Genomic DNA, 23,897 nt, shown 5'->3' on the forward strand with positions numbered 1-23,897 from the left:
ACATCATCAGATATAAATAAAAAAATGTGTTGTCTTTTGTTCTTACAACAGTATATAGATCACCAGGGCCATATTCTGAATTCCTTTGAGAATTTGCTGATTTTTTGTCAGATTTAGTGGTTGCTGTGGATAGAGCTTTAATCGTTGGTGACTTCAACATCCACATAGATAACGAAAATGATACACTGGGATTAGCATTTATCAATATTCTCAACTCTGTTGGGGTTAGACAAAATGTGACAGGTCCATCCCATTGCCAGAATCATAGGCTAGATATAATTTTATCATATGGAATTGATGTTGATAATATAGAAATTCTGCCGCAGAGCGATGATAACTCAGATAATTACCTTGAATCTTGTATGCTGCACTTAGCAAAGATCACTCAATCTATGCAACTTCATCGTTCAGGTAGAACTATTCTTTCAACTACTAAAGATAGCTTCACTAATAATCTTCCAGATTTGTCTCAAATACTAAGTATGCCAAAAAGTTCAGAAGAACTTGATGTTGTTACAGAAAATATGGATACAGTCTTCTCTAGCGCTCTAAACAGTGTCGCCCCTTTAACTTTTAAAGAAAGAGAAAAATCCTGCACCATGGTGCAATAATCACATTCATGCTCTCAAGAGCTTGGAAAATAGAGCGTAAGTGGTAGAATACAAAATCAGAGGTATTTCGCGATGATTAGAAGGATAGTGTCTCTAACTACAGACAGGCTCTAAAAACTGCCAGGTCTGCATATTTGAGCAAACTCATAGAAAATAACCACATTCATCCTAGGTGTTTATTCTGTACTGTGGCTAAATAAAACTTTGACTGAACCAGATATTCCATCGCAGCATAGTAGTAATGACTTTATGAATTTCTTTACTGCTAAAATCAAAATCATCAGAAACAAAATTGGAATTATACATCCATCTACCACAGCACCCCAGAAGATTAAAATTATTCCCTACAAGCAACTTCAATCCTTCTGTGGTATAGGTCAAGATGAGCTACCAAAATTATCAAAACGTCAAAATCAGCAACAAGTATATTAGACCCAATACCAACTAAACTCCTAAAAGAGGCTTTTGTTAGTGGTTAATTCATTTTCTATGTAGTTAATTTTTTTAAGAGAGTGTTGTCCCTCCTTTGACCAAGTTGATTTAGGTATCATTCAGTGAGGAGCATCACAGTTGGCTGGAAGCTTATGGCAGGTAATTTTGGTGAATTCCATTCTGAGCCCATGATTCAGACAATGGCTCATGAAGAATCACATGTCTTTGAGTTTGCATCAATTCATCCTCTGAGAAGTCCAAATCAGTAGACTGAAGTGAAGTCTGGCTGGCACATGCTGCAGTTTGTCATCATCACTCAGCGACCCAGTGGTAGTCGAACATCAGGCAGGACCGAAGCTGGATCTGGCAGACTCTGGTAACCTCGGGATGTACTGTATATCCCAAAGTTGAGACAGTGAAACTAACAGAATAATATTAGCATACATGCCATTCAAATTAAAGCAGAGTTATAGAATATGAGATGTGTTTCCAGTTCTGGCAGACCTGACTAATGCAGCATACCTATGAGTTGATGGATAAATTAGGAGTTTGCCTGGCTGAAGAGATGAGTCTTCAGTCTAGATTTAAACTGAGAGAGTGTGTCTGAGTCCTGAACACTGCTAAGAAGACTATTCCATAGTTTAGGAGCCAAATAGGAAGTGATGTCCTCCTTTTGTGGATTTTGATATTCTAGGTATTATTTTCAGGCCGGAATTTTGAATTACAACTGAAGTCAGAAGTTTACATACGCTTACAGCTGAAGTCAGAAGTTTACATACACTTAGGTTGAAGTCATTAAAACCAAAAACTTTTAATCACTCCACAGATTTCATATTAGCAAATTATAGTTTTGGCAAGTTATTTAGGACATCTACTTTGTGCATGACACAAGTAATTTTTCCAACAACTGTTTACAGACAGATTGTTTCACTTTTAATTGACTATATCACAATTCGAGTGGGTCAGAAGTTTACATACACTAAGTTAACTGTGCCTTTAAGCATCTTGTAAAATTCCAGAAAATGATGTCAAGCCTTTAGCCAATTAGCCAGTTAGCTTATGATAGGAGGTGTACTGAACTGGAGGTGTACCTGTGGATGTATTTTAAGGCCTAGCTTCAAACTCAGTGCCTCTTTGCTTAACATCATGGGAAAATCAAAGCAAATCAGCCAAGACCTCAGAAAAGAAATTGTAGACCACCACAAGTCATGTTCATCCTTAGGAGCAATTTCCAAATGCTTGAAGGTACCACGTTAATCTGTACAAACAATACGGGACCACGCAGCCATCATACCGCTCAGGAAGGACACACATTCTGTCTCCTAGAGATGAACGTAGTTTGGTGCGAAAAGTGCAAATCAATCCCAGAACAACAGCAAAGGACCTTGTGAAGATGCTGGAGGAAACAGGTTGACAAGTATCTATATCCACAGTAAAGCGAGTCCTCTATCGACATAACCTGAAAGGCTGCTAAGCAAGGAAGAAGCCACTGCTCCAAAACAACAATTAAAAGGCCAGACTAAAGTTTGCAAGTGCACATGGGGACAAAGATCTTACTTTTTGGAGAAATGTCCTCTGGTCTGATGAAACAAAAATTGAACTGTTTGGCCATAATGACCATCGTTATGTTTGGAGGAAAAAGGGTGAGGCTTGCAAGCTGAAGAACACCATCCCAACAGTGAAGAATGGCTGTGGCAGCATCATGTTGTGGGGTGCTTTGCTGCAGGAGGGACTGGTGCACTTCACAAAATAGATGGCATCATGAGGAAGGGAAATTATGTGGATATATTGAAGCAACATCTCAAGACATTAGCCAAGAAGTTAAAGCTCGTTGCAAATGGGTCTTCCAAATGGACAATGACCCCAAGCATACCTCCAAAATTGTGGTAAAATGGCCTAAGGACAACAAAGTCAAGGAATTGGAGTGGCCATCACAAAGCCCTGACCTCAATCCGATAGAAAATTTATGGGCAGAACTGAAAAGCATGTGTGAGCAAGGAGGCTTATAAACCTGACTCAGTTACACCAGTTCTGTCTGGAGGAATGGAACAAAATTCCAGCAACTTATTGTAAGAAACTTGTGGAAGGCCACCCAAAACGTTTGACCCAAGTTAAACAATTTAAAGGCAATGCTACCAAATACTAACAAAGTGTATGTAAACTTCTGACCCACTGGGAATGTGATGAAAGAAATAAAAGCTGAAAGAAATAATTTTCTCTACTATTTTTCTGACATTTCACATTCTTAAAATAAAGTAATGATCCTAACTGACCTAAGACAGGGAATGTTTTCTACGATTAAATGTCAGGAACTGTGAAAAACTGAGTTTAAATGTATTTGGCTAAGGTGTATTTAAACGTTTGACTTCAAATGTAAACCATTCAAAGCTTTGTAAATAATTAACATAATTTAAAAATGTATACGAAATTATACATTTAACTAACATGATCATATGTCTTGGTTCTAGTCAACAATCTAGCTGCTACATTTTAAACCAACTGAATTTAATTTATTGAACCTGCAGAACATCCTCCCAGTAAGGCACTACAAGAATCTAGTCTTGAGGTCATGAATGTATTAGTTTTTGTGCATCAGAAACTGAGAGCATGTGTCATAACTTAGCAATATTTCTGTGGTTATACAAACAATGGAAATGTGATTTTTAAAGGACAGATTGTTATCAAATATAACGGCTAAATTCTATGCTGTAGAAGATGACGTAACAGTACATCCATCGAGAGTCAAATTATATTTTAGCAGCTTATTTTTTGAAGTTTTTGTTCCAATAATTAGTACCTCTCATGTCATCCCAGATATGTATAACTTTCTTTCTTCTGCTGAACACAAGCAAAGATTTTAAGAAGAATATCTCAGCTCTGTAGGCCCATTCAATGCAAGTGAATGGTGGACAGAACTTTGAAGCTCCTAAAAGGTCATAAAGGCAGCATTAGAATGAAAGTTGATACACATCTGGGATGACATAAGGGTGAGTAAATGATGAGAACATTTTCATTTTTGGGTGAACTATACTGTAAGTAAACTGAAATGAATAGCGGAGAGAGAAGGCAACAACACGTGAGACCAATCACCATCCATGCAGAAGCAGTATTCAAAGAGAATAATATATACAACAGCATCTTTTTTTCTTTTTGTTAAGAAAAAGTGGTTTTCAGTGAACGGCACTGTTGTGAAATGTGGTTTTCAGCTGTTCACCGAAAAGCACATTTCCTTTAAAAAAAATATAAAAGATGCTGTTGTACATATTATTCTCTTTGTAAATATTGTAGCCAATTCTTCCATATGGTGCATGTTAAAACTTGTCACAGGCATTATGCACCAGTCACTGCTGTCAAAGCATCCTTGACCAGGTCAACAAATTTCTCTCCAGTCATAATTCTGAACGTTGTTTACAATTTAACACAGCTTCCCTATAAATTCATTTCACTGAATTATTTAGAATAAGATTTATAATAACAAATTAACAACAGCATCAATTCAACTCTGCGCAATAAGAGCGCAGCCACTGAAGCGCGATTGCTGGGGGTGTGGTGACGTCATCGGCGCTCTCCTCCGGTTAGGCGCGCGCGAAAACAGCGGAGTGAAATCTCACGAGCTCGCGCTGATCAACCCCTACAGAAACTCTCTCTAATCTTCAAACATCTGCAAAAACCATGACGGACCCGAAGGTAAGAGTGTTATCATCTTCATCTCCTGTCCCATTCGGAGGATGACAGAAGGTTATTTTGGGTTTTTGTGTTGTTGATGATAAATGTTTTATGAGGATCTTATAAAAGAGTAAAGGGAAAAGCCGGCTGTGTGTTTTTAACTGTTCCTACCTCAAGCGTTTCGATATAATGCATTAAAACCCCCTAGTTGTTTTGTGTCAGTATTCTTTCTTAAACGGCTTAAAATGTACTTGTTTATTTAAAATCACGTTACACTGTCAATAGTACATGTAACGTCCGTCAAAATACGCTTTTTGTTTGTGTAATTGCATTGGTTGCAGCTTTACACATTAATAAACTATTAAGTTTTTGTGTTTTATTACCGTAGTGTGTCCATGACATGTCCTGTACAAAAATGGTTCATTTGAATTTTTAATTGTAAGTTGCGATGATACGACACTGTTAGCCTGTATGTTAGCATTGCTAACATGGCGCACATGTGACGTTCAAAGCCGGTTTATTCACCGCCTCTTTGTATGTCTGTGTCGATTTGAGTGTTGCTACCATTATTTGCGTTATAGAGTCAAAACGGTGGGGTAAACGAGTTTCAGGCGATTTAAATGCTGTTAGGCCGCTTTAGGCGCTTATTAGCTGTTGCTAGCTGACTGTTCAGTTCTGGGAAACTCATGTAAATCACGCCTTTAGACATTAACATTTCCTGAGATATTATCCTAATTGATGCCAAGTAGTAAAAATGTAATTTGCGTGGTGATGTGGATTTGGAGGTTGAACACACTTAGCGGACAGGGGGTTGATCCTGCTCAAAGTTTCCCACGGTAGTAGGAAATTTGCCATTAGTCTTGGTCAGAACGCCTTAAAATTCACGAATTTCCTCTACAAGACCTTCGTGGATATGTTAGATTATGTGGTGACCAGCAAGTGCATGTGAAAGCAGTTTGCCCCAACCAACATCATCAGTATTTGAAGTCCAGGTTCACATCACAGCCGAGCACTAGTGGGTGTAAGTTTGGTTGCAGCAGCACATTTGCAGACAATAGGCCAAACTCCAGAGACTGATCCTTCCAAATCCTACAGCCATTCACTCCATTGATCTGATGAGCATTTTGGAAGCAGGGCCTCACAGACAGGATTGGGACAGTAGGGAAGCTTAACACATGCTGTGTGGAAATTCCATTGTAAATTTGCATTTTTGTTTTTCAAGATCATTTTGATATTTCATCTATGATGACGATTAATTGTCAACTGCATCAGACAGGAGCATCACTCACTTGCCCTGTTCATGTTATAGCGTTTCTTTGAAATTTGATTACAAAAATTACTGTTATAATTTCCCCCTCCAGGAGGCACAAGGTGATCATGAAACATCCACGGATAATGTAGAAGACTCCAACCATGACCCACATTTTGAGCCTATAGTCTCACTACCCGAGCAGGATGTCAAAACTCTAGAAGAGGATGAAGAGGAACTTTTCAAAATGTGAGTCTGTTCATTGCTAACCAATATGGTCAATCCCCCAAATGTTTTTAATGTTTTTGTTTTTTTTGTTACTTGATCAAATGTTCTGTTCCTACACCAGAGAGTTTAAAGCTGTCACAATTAGGAAATCTGGCTGACGATTACTTGTCATACATAATAATAGCGATTATGAGGATTAATTGTCCGTTTCAGGGCTTTCACCGTTATGTTGATTTATTGTCATACAACTTGTTTGTGTGCTTCATATGCATACACCTTAAGTCTTTTATTTGTATTTAACTTGGCGTCATATAAAAAATAGGGGTAAATGATTACAATAAATATGAGGTTAGAATGATTTAAGACTTTGAAAGTATTGCACAGGGGTACAATTAAGTGAAAAGGTATATAAAAAAATCAAAATATTTCCAAATGGTGAAAATGTCTGTTTTGCGTCAATTTTATCTTGATCCATTTTACACCCGGTTTTTGGAACCCTGGCAGTAAAATATTTCTGTTCTTTGCTTTGACATGTTATTTTAAGGCTCTCTGATTAAACCCACAAGCCCTTATTTTGCATGAAGGAAGACCTTTGAGATTCTGTGTGTGTTTAAAACTGTTTCTTCATTTGATCATCTCTGTGTAACTGTGTATCATTAACATGGCATGCATAAACCCGCAACAACCAAGAAATTTATGGGAATGTTGCATTAAAATGAAACTGGAGCACTTTGTGTTCAGTATCAAAATTCTGGCTTGCATTTTTGCACGAGTTTTGCATGAACCACACCAGACGGTGCACACGTCAGATCTGAGGACTTCAGAAGTGGTTAGTATTTGCACGCACTTCAGTGGCTCTGAGTGCGGTCTACAGTGGAGGTCAATGAGTGCAGAGTTTAGAGAGCTCACATAATGCAATAACCCCGGAAAATGAGGCGAGAAAATGATTTGTTCATGGCATTTCTATATTCACTTAAAATATCCTTATTTGTATAGTAAAATATGATTGGAATTTGAAGTGCACAATAATCGCAGTCAGGCGATTATTTAATAATCAGGGTTTACTCTGGTGCATGGTGTCCACTATAGCGGTCAGATCTTTAAAAAACATTTTAAACAGTTCAGGGTGTGTGATGTTATCCAAACCACCACCCTTTCCCATAAATCTATATGACTGTAATCTTTGTCATGGTTTCATGTTTATAAAAAAAAAATACTTCATGGTGATAAAAGTAAATCTAAAATAATTTCCATTGTCTTTCTGTTGTAATAGACAAATGTGTAACTTTCTCAGAAAACATCTTTTTGGAAAATTAGAAGATTAGATTATTATATTCTGCATCGGAAAAATAAATTATTTTCCCCCTTTGTTATTTAATGAATGCATCAGAGGGGTAAAGCCACACAAAAATTATATAAAGCTGACAACTTCACTTTCTTTGATATCGTTTTGTCTAGGAGGGCAAAGCTGTACCGTTTTGCCAGTGAGAACGACCCCCCTGAGTGGAAGGAACGCGGTACAGGTGATGTCAAACTCCTGCGACACAAAGAGAAGGGTTCCATTCGTCTTCTTATGAGAAGAGATCGCACTCTCAAAATCTGTGCCAACCACAACAGTGAGTGTAACAACACAATGCATCCATTCTGTTCAGCTGCGGATAACTGTTAATCTTTTCAACTGTTCTTCCTCCTTTTTAACAAAATGATGAAAATCCTCTGTTGTAGTTATGCCATTGATGGAGCTGAAGCCAAACGCAGGTAGTGACAGGGCCTGGGTGTGGAATACACATGCAGACTTTGCTGATGAACAACCGAAAGCAGAGCTGCTGGCTATCCGATTCCTCAATGCAGAAAGTGAGTATAAATTAAGGTGTTCATTTTTGTTAACCTAAAAGATATATATTGGAATATACCGGAGTAGTTGTATTCATTTTACGGAAAAGCTACAAATCTAGGTTATACGGTGCTGTGAAAAAGTATTTGCCGCCTTCTGTTTTTGTGTATATCTCATACTAGATTGTTTCAAAAATTAACAATCTTACATAAAGGAAATCTTAGTAAACACAGAATACAGTTTTTAAATGATAATTTTATTTATTGAAGCAAAAAAGTTATCCAATACCAACTGGGCCTGTGTGAAAAAGTATTTTCCCCCATAGTAACTAAATCCCCAAATCTATGAAACTGCATTCATAATGGCGTTCAGCTGGACTAGACACACCCAGGCCTGATTACTGCCAGCCCTGTTCAATCAAATCAACACCCAAATATAAATTTCAGCAGCATGAAGTTGGCTAAAAAGTCTCCCAGTAGCACACTATGCCAAGGTTGAAAGAAATTGCAGAAATGATGAAGGTGATTGAAAAACATCAGTCTGGGAAGGGTTACAAAGCTGTTTCAAATGCTCTGGGACTCCAAAGAACCACAGTGAGAGCCATTATCTCCAAATGGAGAAAACTTGGCACAGTAGTGATCCTTCCCAGAAGTGGCCGACCGTACAAAATTCCTCCAAGAGCACAGTGACGACTCCAGGAAGTCACAAAAAAGCCAAGGTCAACATCCAAGGAACTGCAGGCCTCTCTCGCATCAAAGGTCACTGTTCATGACACCACTATCAGAAAGGCACTGGCATCCATGGAATAGTGGTGAGCCGAAAACCGCTACTAATCCAGAAGAACATTAAGGCTCTTTTGAATTTTGCCAAAACACGCCTTGATGATCCTCAAACCTTTTGGGAAAATGTTCTTTGGACTGATGAGTCGAAATGGAACTGTTTGGAAGATGGGTTTTCTTACAAACAAGTGTCATTCAGCCTTCCTTCGGAACAACTCAACAGCTTCTACGTCACGCACACACTTTGAGAACACGCAAGATGGAGTAAAAGACACATTCAAGTAAGACAGGTTTATTTCAATTCATCAAGAGAAAGAAAATGGTCTGATATAAAACAGCATTGAATCGTTGTCACAGTTGCTGACAGGTTAAAAATAGCTATTGTTAATCTGCAATTATTGCGTTACTAACGTAATATTTGCTGTGAAATCGTGACATTTATCTTCACATATCGAACAGCTTGTATAATCATAAAACACTGCAGATACAGCGCAGGCATTAGAACATGTTCAGTTTTAGACAAATTTGTCCCCTGTTTAGATCGGGAAATAAACTTACAGAATAAAACAATTCTTCTTTATAGAATAAAACAATGTTCATTTTACTCAAGCACATACCTATAAATAGTAAATCCAGAGATACTGATAATTTTGCAGTGGTCTTTTAATTTTTTCCAGAGCTGTATGTTGAAATTAACATTACCCAAGATTACTAAATGCTGTAGAAGTAGTTTTAATTGTTAGTTCATGTTAACTAATGTTGATTACTGATTGGGGGGTGGGCTGTTCGTTGTCCCCCACTTTGCTCGGAACATTTTCCTGCTTTTCTGTGCTTAGCTGATCACATGCCTGATTGAGGGAAAACATGAATTCTGCTCACTACCAGTAAATCCTAAAGGGGAACGTCCGGTCATCAGTCCGTGAGTTGAAGCTCAAGCGCAATTGGATTATGCAGCAAGACAATGATCCAAAGCATAGGAGTAAGTCCACCTCTGAATGGCTCAATAGAAGGAAAATTAAAGTTTTGGAGTGGCCTAGACAAAGTCTCACTTGAACCCATTGAGATGCTGTGGCAGGACCTTAAATGGGTAGTTCCTGCTCAGACCCTCCAATGTGGCTGAACTAAAGCAGTTCTGCACAGAAGAGTGGGCCAAAATTCCACCACAGCTTTGTGAAAGACTGACCTCCAGTTATCGGAAGTGTTTGGTTGCAGTTGTTGCTGCTGAAGGTGGCACAACCAGCTATTAAGTTTAAGGGGGCTGTTAGTTTATCACATGGGTGATATAGGTGTTGGATAACTTTTGCTTCAATAAAAAATATATATATTTGAAAACTGTATTTAGTGTTTACTCAGGTTGCCTTTGTTTTATGTTATCTCGTTTGAAGATCTAAAACAATTTAGTATGAAAAATACACATAGAAATACTTTTTCACAGCACTGTATTGTGTAATGCAGATTCTAAAAAGAGTGAAACAATTTGCTATGATAAAGGAAGATTCTTAAGGCTTTTAACATGGTATTGAAACAAAGTGAAACTCATTTTTCATTTCAAACAAAAATACAAAAGGTTAGTGAAATTTTCTAAATAATAGTAACATTGCAATCTTAATTGCATTGGTGTTTTTTATTGGCATTTTTTATCAGCATGATTGACTTCTGCTTGTTTGTGCCCATATTTATTTAGTTCCTCTTTCTTACAGATGCACAGAAGTTCAAGATTAAGTTTGATGAATGCAAAGAAGAGGTCAGAAAGTCCCTAGAAGGTAAGATGTTACCACGTTAGAAGGCAGACACACTCTGTTTAAGACTGAGACATCCAGCCTTAAACTTTTTCTGTCTGCAACAGTAACCTGCAGAATGTACATATTGCCTTGCCATTTACTTGGGAGGTGGTAGTACCTTCTGATACATTCATAAGAATTCATATGGTTGGCTGATTGTTTTTATTTTTTATAATTAACATTAAGTTTGTTTATGAATCTATTCTAAACTCTTGAATTGAGAACCTAAACTTGCTTTTTCATTTCAAGAGCCTCAGCCAAATTGTTCTGTTCAACTTTCTCACAGGTGACATGAACAGCGCCAACAAGGTTGCAGAAAAGCTGGAGGAGCTGTCTGTAAAAGACGACAAGTCAAAGAGTTCGGAGAACAAGAAAGATGAGGAGGTGAAGGAGGAAGAGAAGAAAGAGGAAAAGGCGGAAGAGAAGAAATGAGTCCAGGAATGCTTCTACATACAGATCCTCCACTTGCCATTTTCCCCTTTTCTACAACAGACTCTGAAAATTAAATTTGGACACTTTTTTTTTGTTTATTTCTTTTTGGCTTCTTGACTTCACAAGACCTTGGTGCCACACTTAATGCGTCCATTTCTCAATCATCAAGATGTGAGCTTCTGTCCCATTTTACAAACTCTCATATTGCCCTTCATCTTTTCATATATTGTGGACCAGTCGTCAGTTATCATGTATTTGTGTTTTGACACGACATGCTACGATACGAGGCTTGTGCTATTGATTGATTCCCACATTGGGTAACCACTTTTGTTGTTTTTCTTTTGTACTTTAAAGAGTTATATTGAGAGTGTCTAGATGAGCACTCTCTGAGCAGGCTGTGTGAGTTGGTAGGGAGTATGAGTATCTGAGATCTTTGACTTTTCCTTACAATAAAGTCACACGAGGAATGTTTGACTTTCTCTGTGGCTCGAATTTGCTCTTTAATTGACTCATTTTCTGTGGAGGGGTTCATCAGGCCAAACATTTGTCAGCTGTCATCAATAACTGAAGGAATTTTTCAACTTATAATGGGTGTGACCCTCTTCTGTTTTAAATGGAAATCAAGATAATAAAGAATGGTTGACTGTAATCACTTGTGTTTGTGGTGCTCCCACAAGCTGGAAAAGAATAAGCAATTTACAATTTTGTCATCAAAAAAGAGCTGTGTAAACTGATTGTTTGCAAGTGATTTTAACATTAAGAAAAATAAGATAGCCAAAATGATTAGCTACGTTTATCATTCCAAAAGGATTACTCCAATTAAATTCCAAGAAACCACATTTGCAAAGATTTAAAAGGGCATATCTGTGGTTTATCTCTGTTGACTGCACACAGAATGCTTTCTGGCTTTTAGAGGATGTATTTAGCCTTTTTGTGCATGTAAATTTTAGGAATTGCTGTTTTGATATTGCGTTTAATGAATTTTTCACATTCCCTGTTTTTGAGCATTTTGATAAAAAAAACAACAGGGTCCCTTAAAATTACATTGGCATTTGATGATTGACTTGAAATCTCACATTTTCTAGTGGTAACTAATAATGTAAAGGGTTGTGAACAAACCAAATTAAAAGACTCTGATGCTTTGTCACACTGGTGTCTGTTTGGCTTCCATGTATAGTCCTGAAGGAACACAATCAAATTTTCTCTTTGTAACTAGACTTATGTCCTCTTTGTTTCATTTGACAGTAAAATGCATTCACTGCGGAATATTGTTAAGTGCTACAGTATTTTTCTAATAACTGAAAAGAATACAAATGTTTATAAAAAGGAAAATACAATAGTTTATATGAATTTTAAGAGCAATAAATCTACACACTAAGGGCCACAGAGCAAGGCTTTACTTGAATGCTTTGGTAATTTGAAATAATAAAAATACAAAATGCTTTCATAAACCAATTATTGTTAAATAAGGTGGTTGAAAGTAAATTAGGGAATGTGCTTATGGGGTAATATCACTCTACAGATAATAATAAATGCTTGAATCTTTCAAGACGATTATTTGAACTACGCAGCATCTCTATGCGGAACCTTTATTGTTCAGGAAGCGGTTGCTAATCGGATCTTTTTGAAAGACGGAACCTGAACAGCCACGTAGTGCAGAGAGGGGAACGTCTGAAAGGTTGGTGTATAATTACTTTTTACAGTTTCTGCCAACCGTCACACTAATTATTCACAATGTATTGGCCTTGATAGACTGTTCTGTAGTAGCGCGGTCGCGTGTCAATGTCACGCATCCGTTGCCTGAGGTTTCTAGATATCGTGCGAAGAGGCTAAGCAGCTAACACACTGATGCTAATGAGATCAGAGATTCATAATAATGAACTTACATTTCACATTTTATCTGTAGGGTCAAATCATTTTTTCCATGTTGATTGTTTTTTAGAATAGTTTTGTTTGTGTCTGTGTATTAAGGCGAATCCTTTACACACAAAGCAGCTACACTTTCTCATTATCTTAAAGTGACAGGTAATGGAACTAGTTTTTCATGCTATTGACAGTCTGATCTGTTTATATGTGCTGTTTAGAATGACTCCTTATATACGACAATATATGGGTTAAATTTTAAAGTAATGTCAGCTTCATTTTCATGTCAGAGTCTGACAGGTGTCTTAAAATAAGAACAAAATCACACTGGTCTATAGTTAGAATAATGTACTGCTGGGTAGTCTAATAATGCAGCCTTGTGTGACAGAAAACGTATTACTCCACCACTCTGTTTCATATTATATAAAAGGGGGAAGAAGAAAAAAAACCCCGCGAAAACGAATCTCCAGGCATGTCAGTCACGAGTTTGTCATGACACTGAAATAAAGCAACTGTCATTTGAACCACATCTGTTTAAACAAATCACTATGTTAAAATGTTAGGTCATTAAAAAGTTATACAAGCCTTTTAATATTTTTGAAATGCAACAACTTTAATTTCGAGTGATTTGTTTTGAATTGTGGTGGTGAGGCTTAGTGCTTAAATATCTGGTCTGGAAAGTGAAAGGTTGTAGGTTCAAACCCCTATATTGTGTGATTCATTAACTATCAAAGTCAGTATTGTTGTAATTTGTTCTGGGAATTGCAGTTTCTCAAGAAACCTTGGTGCTAACATTCGGTACTGAGAAACATGCTATTTACAACAACACAGTAGCACAATGTAACAGACAGCAAATTAATACAGACTCTGTATACAAATAATAAATCAAGCATGAATGAAACGGGTAGTGCAACATCCTGTTCCAATGGCATAAAGTGAATTTATTCATCACCATTGTGCCTTTTGATCATGACACTTAAACTGAGTTTGCTCCAGGGGGAGTGTCCCTGTAATAAGCTGTAAGATGTGTACATGGAAGCCTCATCATAGTGACTAATTAATAGTAAATTAATAATTTTACCTGCCACTGTTTTGATTAAGTAATAAAACTTGCACTTTCCTCTCCATTTAAACTAATGCTCCCATTCCACAGGATCACAGAGGACTCAAGAAATTCTTGCTCCATCACCCAAGCCAGCCTACAGTTTTAACCAAAGTTTGCCGAGCATGAAGTAAAAGCAGATTGCACTAGTGAGACTCCGCTCATGTACATGGATGCAAAAGCAGCATCTGTACTGAAAGAGAAATGGAAAATGGAAATAGAGATGCTGCCTCAACCGAGGCCAACCCTCACCAGCCGAATTTACAACAAAGCAAAGATACAAACAGCAATACTGTAGAATGTCTGAAGGATGGGGAGCTGGACAGATCACTTGTAACAGAGAAAATCCCTAATGGTGAGTGTTCTGCATAGAATTGTGTGCAAATATGGGTTTGACTGCATAGTTTTTGAAATGATAAAATAAGGTTGTGAATGGATGTTATGCCCAGTATTGCTTAAATTGGATGGTTACATTTGTGAACATTGACTTGCAATCAGAAAGTCACACTTTCAGATTTTTGTTATGTAAAATAATGCTCAGAATGTGAGTCAGGTTTTGCTGTTATGCTGATGTCTGCGAGATTGTAATGGTTTGTTGTGTTTAGTTTAATGTTTTAAGTGCACATTTGCTGTTACTGCGTCACTTGCTTTAAGATGTTTTTTTCCCTCCCACTTTTTATAGTAAATGCCATTTGTTTCCTTATAAAGATTTTTTTTTCTCATTATACATCTTCAAACTTCCCCCACTGTCAATTTCCTGAACTGTCACGTTAGCTTGATTAGGCTGTTTGACTTGTCTTGCAAGACTTGTACATAGGAGAACTTTCAAGCTACACTGGTTGTTAATCATGTTTAGAGGTTGTGAACAAAAGCACCAATCACAAACTAACGAATGACTTTTGTTATCGTGCTATATTAGATATGATCATGCTAATTTGTGTTGCTAATTTGGACCTTAAAGGGGCGCTCAGTAATTTTTTCCTCATTTAAAAAGTTTTACTTCAAAATGTAATTTTGAAACGTGTGTGAAAACATGACCACTCACATGAGATGAAGACTCCAGTGATATCAGTAACCTTTCAAAAGCTATTTTAATCTACATGGAGAGGGTCCCCTAAATGGGGGCTGCCATGTTAGAATCACAAGACCAGCCAAATTCTAATCACTTAATGTCAGTAATCATACTGTTATTGGACACTTTTACTTAGGGATTAAATTAATCATTGCTAACAGTGAATAGTGACTTTTTACAATGGCATCGTAACTAAAAACGATTGCATTTGAATTATGCTGCATCCACGCTCCTAGGTGTCAGTGTAAATCCATGGGGGGGCAGCTGTGGCTCAGGTTGGCCACTAATCGCAGGGTTGGCGGTTTGATTCCCAGCACACATGACTCCACATGCCGAAGTGTCCTTGGGCAAGACACTGAACCCCAAGTTGCTCCCAATGACAGGCTAGCGCCTTGCATGGCAGCTCTGCCGTCATTGGTGTGTGAGTGTGTGTGTGAATGGGTGAATGAGTCGCAGTGTAAAGCGCTTTGAAAACTGCTAAGGTTAAAAAAAGCATTGTATAAGTGCAGACCATATAAGTGCAGACCACATTCAAAAATTACTGTTTTCACCTTTAAGGTGCACTTAAAGGGATAGTTCACCCAAAAAATTAAAATTCTCTCAACATTTACTCACCCTCATGTCATCCCAGATGTGTATGACTTGTGTATGACTGCTAAACACAAAGATTTTTAGAAGAGTGTATCAGCTCTATAGGTACGTACAATGCAAGTGAATGGTGACCAAAACTTTGAAGCTCAAATAGCTCATAAAGGCAGAATAAAAGTAATCCATATGAATCCAGTGGTTAAATCCATGTCTGCAGAAGCAATAAGATAGGTGTGGGTGAGAAACCGATAAATATTTAAGTTGTTTCTTTACTGTAACTCTTTGACCGGCTTTGATCAGTAAGTGGTGATATACACAAAGAATTGCCAGATACAAAAAGGAGAAAGCGAAAGTGGAGATTAATTGTAAAATAGCACTTAAATATTGATCTGTTTCTCACCCACACCTATCATATCGCTTCTGAAGACATGGATTAAATCATGAGTCATATGGAGTACTTTTATGCTGCCTTTATGTGCTTTTTGGAGCATCAACGTTCTGGTCACCATTCACTTGCATTGTATGGACCAACAGAGCTGACTGAGAGATACTTTTCTAAAAGTCTTTGTTTGTGTTCTGCAGAAGAAAGAAAATCATACATATCTGGGATGGCATGAGTGTGAATAAATTATGAGAGAATTTTCATTTTTGGGTGAACTATTCCTTTAAACTAGTTTTCCACTCTAAGAAAATGTTACCTTTGGGAAAATAATAGTAGACTTAGAACGTGTGAAAATAAATGATGATTCACGTAAGAAAAAAATTCAACAGAAGGGTGGCCCTCCTAATGGTGGTAGTCATGTTGAGATCACATGACCATCTGATTACTGCCTACTTTATCTCGGTAACCCTCCTATTATTAGACACTTTGGTGGCAAGATGCGAAATAAATTGGTGCATCTGTGAATAGGGCATTTATACAATGGCATTACTTAACAAAAACTTTTATATGATGCTTCATCCATGCTGATAGGTGTCAGAATATAATCCAAGAGCATTGCCATATCAGCCGGCATAACATAAACATAAAAATATAACTTGTGCAACTTCAAAATTGAAACTCCTTCTTGATGGCCTTCTCTTTGTGGTAGGTCATGTCAAAACAGAGCTGTTGCCAAACGGAGAGGTCATGGTGGAGTGTCAGGAAGCTTGTGGAGACAGCACCCCACCTCTGGCAACTCCTTCCCCGGGGAGCCGTCTCACGAACTCCTCCTTGAGCGCAGAGCAGGATCCAGGTGTGGCCTCTTTCCCTGACAACCTAGAGAAGTCTGAGGGAGCTCTTGCAGAGGGCTCTGTTCACAAGGGTGACGCATTGCAATCGCTCAGACTAAGTATTCCAATGCAGGAGACTGAATTGTGTAAGCATACAATACCGGAGACCCCCCCCCCCAAAAAATCACCCATCCTTCCCTTTTGTGTTTTAACCCCCCAGTTTGCTGAAGTTATTGGCTTTTGAAGCTGGTAATAGGCTAACCCTTCCTTTTTGGTATAGCCTTCCCTGTTTTTGCCTGTTGCCCTGTTTCGGCTTGCAGAAAGATTTTACTCTTACAGTCTTCCGCCATTGCATAATGTCCCCAGCTAATAAGTCTCTGCTTTGGTTGTGGGTTCTGTGATGGCTGATGTTCATTGCAATTTTTATCTCCATGTGGTGAGCAATTTGTTAACTATCCTGGGGTTGTGGTGCTGGGAAGAGGGGCATCTTGGTGATTCAGGAAAAATGTATTCTGTCTGGGAATGAGATGACAAGATTTCTGAATGCATGTTGTCTTGGTGGTATCCAAGTAAATTTGGCTTGAATATGGCATATGGCTGAACCTTGAACTAATAAGAACTAACAGGCTTGTCTCTTGTTAGAATGACTCTTGACTCTTTCTGACTAAGGCAGCTGGAATGACCCATTATGGGTTGCAGAACTCATGATGTTTACTCTTAAAGGGATAGTTCACCCAAAAAATGTCAATTTTCTCAGCCTTATATAATTCCAAACTTGTATGACGTTCTTTCTTCTTTGGAAAACAAAAGGATAAACATTAGATAGAATGACAGTAACCTTAGTCACCATTCACTTTCATTGCATGGAAGAAAGATGCAATGAAAAGAAATAGTGACTGAGACAACATACTGCGCATCATCATCCTTTATGTTCCATGGAAGAAAGAAAGTCATACAGGTTTGTAACAATATGTGTTTCATTTTTGAGTGAACCATCCCTTTACCCAAACTGTCAAACAAGCATGTTTCAGGATTGATGAGCTCATACTTTCCCATAAAATCAATGGCCTGTTGCGTTTATTCCAGCTTGGTTGACAATATATGAACTTTTCACCTGTCTGTTTTTTTGCTGCAAGAGTTTTTTTCTGTGTTTATTGACCGCATCTCTCTTGTAGCTTCGAAAGAGCCATCTGTGGAGATGGAAAATGAAGAGAAAATTCGTCAAGAGGCCCGTCGCCGTTTAGAGGAACAGCTCAAACAATACAGAGTGCAGAAGCACAAAGACAGAGTGAGTCACTGAATGTGTGGAAATTACTTTCTATCCAGTGAGTGTGCATTTAAAGGACTAGTTCATCCAAAAATAGTTGTTTTCATTATTTACTCACGCTCATGTCGTTCCAAAACTGTATGCTGTTATTTGTTTTTCGTGGAATACAAAAGGAGAATTAAAGAATCTTCACACTGTTTTCCAAACAACCACAGTTCATAGTGACCACATCTGTAAAAGCTGTTCAGTTCCCCTGTGTCAATATGTTTTGCTCCCCAGTGGCCCCCCTAAATTGGAGTGGTAGAATGGTAAGAGAGGTATTCTCATTTTCCATCCCACTGAGAGTTCAGTGACCCCACATCATAATACATAGACCAACCAAATTATATTTAAACAAAACATCAATGCATTATGACCGCATAATAATATTTAGCGGGGCGAAGTTGAATTTAAGTTCAAAGTTTATTAAACGTTCACTTATGGTTCATAAGAGATCGACTAAAAAATTAAATACACTGTGTTAAAACATCACTGGTGTCCAAGTGTTCAATGCAACTGCCTTGCATGTTCTGTCTTAACACTTATAAAAAAAAAAAACATTTACACATTCTAAAGATTTTAAATTGAATGTATAACTTACACTTTAATTAATTAATTAATTAATAAATACTTGGACACCTCTGACGTTTTAGTGCTGTGGGTGGAATTTTCAGATGGTCCCTTACAAGTGCTAGTCAATGAAAGCCCATCGGAGCATATTTAGGCATAATTCTCTAGCTACAACAAGCATTGACCCAGTACCGCCGCTCCCTATACGCATATTACGCAGTCTGCGTAGGGCACCAATTCCCTAGGGGGCACCATCTTACCCTAGGGGGGCACCAGAAACTCCACCGGCTGCCCTTACTCGCACGGTATTCGTTATTAAAGGACCCGGTAGCAGTCGCGGAACACAGACTATCGCCTCGCACTTTCGCCTCACGCTTGCCCTGCGCCTCGGAACTTATGCACCGCTCCCGCAATCCATGTTATTTATAATGAGGTATTTTTTTTCACGTCTTTTATTTAATGTTTTGCACTGTACAATGCAGAAACAAGACAAATGTAGTGCAACAAGTTGGAAAAACAAACAATGAAGCGACTCTGATGAAACGGCACACAGGAACAGATGTAAAGGAACAGGTATTAAGAAACAGTAGCTAGCATTATACAGAGCCACACTGCACCTGCAATGGCAAATTTATTATGAATACACTTAAAACATAAAATTGTAACCCTTTATAAACCACCCCACTAAAGCCCAAATAAATGCCTTACCTTCAGTGAGAAAAGCTCTTATACACTAAGCTCACCACATCAACGCACTTCATACAGATTGGTACTCTTGGGTACAGGCGCAAGAATAAAAAAGTATATGCGCAACTCACAGAAAGAGAGAGAGAACAAAGCTGCAGAGTTGATCCTGCTGCTTCTCTTGCAAACGTATTGCAAGAGAAGCACTAAATAGTTTACAGGGAAGATAACAAATACAATGTCCTCTTTATGAACACCATTTATCAATCAAATACTTAATGGGCACCAATCACAAGGGAGAGGTGCGCACGTGCTCAATAATGGAGAATTGAGCTTAATATTAGCAACAGCATTCTCTAATAAGAGGTGCACACCAAGCGTGCTAAATGAGGAATGCGCATAGACACTGACAGACATGATTAAAAAAAACATATTAAAGCCATCTTATGGGCCACTTATTTCGATGCATGCAACTTTTTTGAACTCATTGTAATTGAGATAGATACGTGCATTTAAAAATTCACCTGTTACACTGGACCATTTAAAATGAACTAGTGAATTTAAAAATGTGCTTAAAAATTCTTAAAAGAATCTTAAAGGAATTGGTGACCATTTACAAGACCTGTACATGCTGATTATAGCCTACTAATTAAATTCTAACCTAAAATCTTGATGTAGCCTATCATTCATTTAACCCAAGAATTTGACTGCATTAGTCATTCTAAAGAACAGCATGGCAGTTTGTGGGTAAAACCAGAATGTTAGGGTGTATTGACTAAATGAAACATTTGTCAGCCTGTTTGTTTATATATTTTAAACTGACATTTTTACATACATTTTGTGAATTTTTGGTTGTCTTTAAAAAATTGCATGTCTGCAAATATTTAAACAGCAAATTATGTTTTTATGTGTTCGGGGGACATTTAAGGTATAATACAGTTGCCCTCCTTCAAGCACACCTGGCCCAACCTTGCTACCCCAGTCAAAATGGTTTAGAACCGCCCCTGCTTTTACTCACTCTCAGGCCATCCCAAATGTGTATAACTTTCTTTCTTCCACTGAACATAAACAAAGATTTTTAGAAGAATATCTCTACAATGCAAGTGAATGGTGACCATAACTTTGAAGCTCCAAAAAGCATATAAAATCAGTATAAAAGTAATCCATAAGACTCCAGTGGTTAAATCCATGTCTTTAGAAGTGTTATGATAGGTGTGGGTGAGAAATAGATCAATATTTAAGTCCTTTTTTACTAGAAATCTACTTCTACTTTTGTTTTTTGGTGATTTGCATTCTTTGTGCATATTGCCACCTACTGGTTGGGGCTGGTAAAAGGTGGAGATTTATATTAAAAAAGGACCTAAATATTGATCTGTTTCTCACCCACACCTATTATATTGCTTCTGATAATATGGATTAAAGTAAACCACTGGAGCCGTATGGGCTATTTTTATGAAGCCTTTCTGTGGTTTTTTTGGAGCTTCAAAGTTCTGGCCACTGTTCACTTGCATTATATGGACCTACAGAGCTGAGATATTATTTTAAAAATCTTCATTTGGGTTCTGCAGAAGAAAGAAAGTCATACTCATCTGGGATGGCATGAGGGTGATATGATAATACTGTGTTTATAATACTGGGTGAATATATGATAAGAGAATTTTTCATTTTTGGGTGAACTATTTCTTTAAAGTGCTATGGTGAAGTGAAAAATTAGTGACTTGAAATTTCAGTCTATTCCACACACAAAGCTAGTATGGCTTGACAAGACTTGGAACACAGGGCACAAGTTTTACAGAATTGTAATTTTTTTTATTTTTTTGAAGCTTGATAAGACATGATTATAACAGTTCAAGGTTGGGCAAGGAGGAGGCGGGAACCGGCTGAACAGTAAACATAAAGGTTTAATGTCAAACTTAACTTAAAACAAATGTAAACAAACACGGACACACATGCAACAACATGGCCGCGTGCGTCTCTCTCTCTCTCTCTCTCTCTCTCTCGAACTGTCGCCTCCGGCTCCCCTTTATCTCACTGTCCCACTGATCAGCTGATTCAGCACCGGCCGTGCACCATCACGGCCCAGCCATGCCCTCCTCCTCGTCACAGTGATCAATAAGAAATGTCGTATGGCATCATAAGAGGTGTGTAAAGAATCTTCAAAAATTTTCCTTTTGTGTTCCACTGAAACAACAATAGCATTCGTGGTTGGAAGAAACTGCATGAGGGTGAGTCAGACAGTATTCTCATTTTTGTGTGAACTATCCTTTAAAACAGATTTCATTGGCAGTTTCTTTAAAAATATCTGAATTTGACCAGTATGTTCAATATGGACTTGCCGAAAACTGAGCAGTACAGTGTTTGTCCAGTGTTTGCCACTGTTTCAGATAGTTTGTTGTTAATCTGTGTCTCTTTGCCTCTCTCAGACTCGTCGCTCAACTCCTAAGAGCCGCCCATTCAGCACTCTGGACCCAGAACTGATGCTCCACCCCGAGGCTCTCCCACGGGCCAGTACTGTTGCCATGACGAAGGAATACTCTTTCTTGCGCACCAGCGTTCCTCGTGGTCCCAAACTGGGAAGCCTCGGAATCCCTTCCACCAAGGAGAAGAAATCTAAATCATCGAGTTCAAGCAAGATCCACTCTCTGGCTGACTATAAATCCCCTGATTCTGACCATAAAAGCGCAGAGATGTCTGGTGGTGTAGTTTCAGCATCTGCTGACTCGTCGTTTAGCTCGCTGCATTCAACCATCAGCTCTGTTTCCACTGTTTCCGAAATTAACATCAGCTCTGAGACCAACACCCGTTTGGAATCATCTCAGCCAATCAGAGACAATATCTCTGAGGTGGATGGAAGCGAATCAGGTTTTAGGGCAGATGGCAATGACAGCGATAGCTCATCCTATAGTAGTGTGTCTACTACAGGGGCTTATAATATGTTAGCGGCACTAGTGAACAGGCCAAAGGCTCCTTATACTGTAGAAGGGAGGGAAATTGCTGCAGAAGCCATGGGCCAGTTCCCATCACTACAGGAAGTCCTGCAAGCGGCCACTGATGAGCAGCACATGGAGGAGCTGGAACAGGAAAGAGAGGGCAGCGTAGAGCCACGTAGTCGCCGAGACAGCTTCTGCAGCAGGTATGGACAAAACAGAGATGCCATCCCATCAGATAGTCCATTCCAAAAATGATTGGCTACTCCTTACATTTGAAGGCCTTTGGGGGAACCTCATTATCTATCATGAAAACCAGCCTGATTATTGATTATTTTATTTTGTTTGTTTGTGTGTGTCGGCAGTGTGTCATATGGAAGCTCTGTGATGGGGACTCATGATGAGATGCTCCAGGTTCTGAAAGAGAAAATGAGGTTAGAAGGGCAACTGGAGTCCCTGTCCTCCGAGGCCAATCAGGTGATATAATAATCTTAACCAACAAAACTTATTCATTTCTTTGTCACTTCAGATGCATCTGCCGTCAACATAAATATATATGAAATAAGTTCCTAATATAAGATGTGATTACATGGCTAAACTGTAAAATTGGCCATTGGCCCGGACAGCTTTCCTTAATAGTTCTTAGTGTGGTAGTTTCTTGTCTTTCATACCTGACTCTTTCAAAAAAAAAAAAAATAATTATATTAAAAACAATATTGGATGTGCATTTATTTATGTAGGTAGATAGCCGAGTAATGAGCAGGAAAATGTACAGTTGGCCATTATTACTGCAAAACATACCTCCTTTAGGGTGATATGAGACCCCTTTGCTTTGCTCCAGTCACCGTTTTCAGTTTGCGAAAATTATCGACTGACTTTTCATTAGCCCTTACTTAGTATTTGTCTGCAATTATTTGTCTGCAATTAGTCGTTCTAAAGGAATAGTTCACCCAAAAATGAAAATTCTCATCAGTTTCTCACTCTCATGTCATCCCAGATGTGTATGACTTTTTTTATTTTGCTGAACACAAAGATATTTAGAAGAATATCTCAGTTCTGAAGGTCCATACAACGCAAGTCAAAAGGTCCTAAACTTTGAAGCTCAAAAAGCAGATAAAGGCAGCATAAAAGTATTCCATATGACTCCAGTGGTTTAATCCATGTCTTCAGAAGTGATATGGTTGGAAAAATTTTTTTAGTATCAATCTCCACTTTCATATTCGACTTCTTTTGTTTTTGGCGTTTTGCATTCTTCGTGCGTATCGCTAGGGCTGGGCGATACATCTAAAAAAAAAAAAAAAAAAAGCATTCGGTATCGATAATTATTGATACATTTTAATAACCTTTTTTAAACAAAGACTAGTAGAAAAAAGGTTTGAATTTAACCACTGTATTTTTAATTTACCCACTCTATTAAGGCAAACAAAAAAATAATTGTAGGTTTTAACAGTCAAAAACAAAAAAAATCTTTCTTATATGAAGTTTAAATAAATAAGTGTTATATCATTGTATCGTTTGGAGGATTTCTCATAAGGCATTGTTGCCGAGTACCTCTCCATCG

The 23,897-nt window shown here is 38.1% G+C and overlaps 2 protein-coding genes and 1 non-coding gene across 6 annotated transcripts in view; all 3 read left to right on the plus strand.

The window, feature by feature from the left end:
• The first annotated feature begins 4,583 nt into the window (after nt 1–4,583).
• LOC127439985 (ran-specific GTPase-activating protein-like) lies at nt 4,584–12,159 on the plus strand. Its single transcript, XM_051696315.1, has 6 exons — nt 4,584–4,730; nt 6,071–6,207; nt 7,645–7,802; nt 7,912–8,040; nt 10,500–10,562; nt 10,867–12,159. Exons 1-6 carry the CDS (start codon nt 4,716–4,718, stop codon nt 11,010–11,012), a joined length of 648 nt encoding a protein of 215 aa, XP_051552275.1. The 5' UTR covers nt 4,584–4,715; the 3' UTR covers nt 11,013–12,159.
• LOC127440258 (small nucleolar RNA SNORA77) lies at nt 10,586–10,714 on the plus strand. Its single transcript, XR_007897112.1, has one exon. It is a non-coding gene; the product is annotated as a small nucleolar RNA SNORA77 (small nucleolar RNA).
• Nucleotides 12,160–12,627: 468 nt separating the features above from the next.
• Nucleotides 12,628–23,897, plus strand: part of LOC127432313 (golgin subfamily A member 3-like) — a 29,269-nt gene continuing 17,999 nt past the window's right edge. The window contains exons 1-6 of one of the 4 annotated variants that reach the window (XM_051683212.1): nt 12,628–12,690; nt 14,029–14,332; nt 16,729–16,995; nt 18,025–18,137; nt 21,833–22,542; nt 22,702–22,813. In XM_051683212.1, the coding sequence (XP_051539172.1) occupies nt 14,182–14,332; nt 16,729–16,995; nt 18,025–18,137; nt 21,833–22,542; nt 22,702–22,813 (1,353 nt within the window). In that variant the 5' untranslated portion in view covers nt 12,628–12,690; nt 14,029–14,181. Of the gene's footprint in view, nt 12,691–14,028; nt 14,333–16,728; nt 16,996–18,024; nt 18,138–20,638; nt 21,635–21,832; nt 22,543–22,701; nt 22,814–23,897 lie in introns of those variants that run through there. The other 3 variants (XM_051683216.1, XM_051683225.1, XM_051683235.1) reach the window with 3 other exon arrangements.

This window comes from Myxocyprinus asiaticus, chromosome 4, assembly GCF_019703515.2.
Source record: "Myxocyprinus asiaticus isolate MX2 ecotype Aquarium Trade chromosome 4, UBuf_Myxa_2, whole genome shotgun sequence".
Lineage (NCBI taxonomy): Eukaryota > Metazoa > Chordata > Actinopteri > Cypriniformes > Catostomidae > Myxocyprinus > Myxocyprinus asiaticus.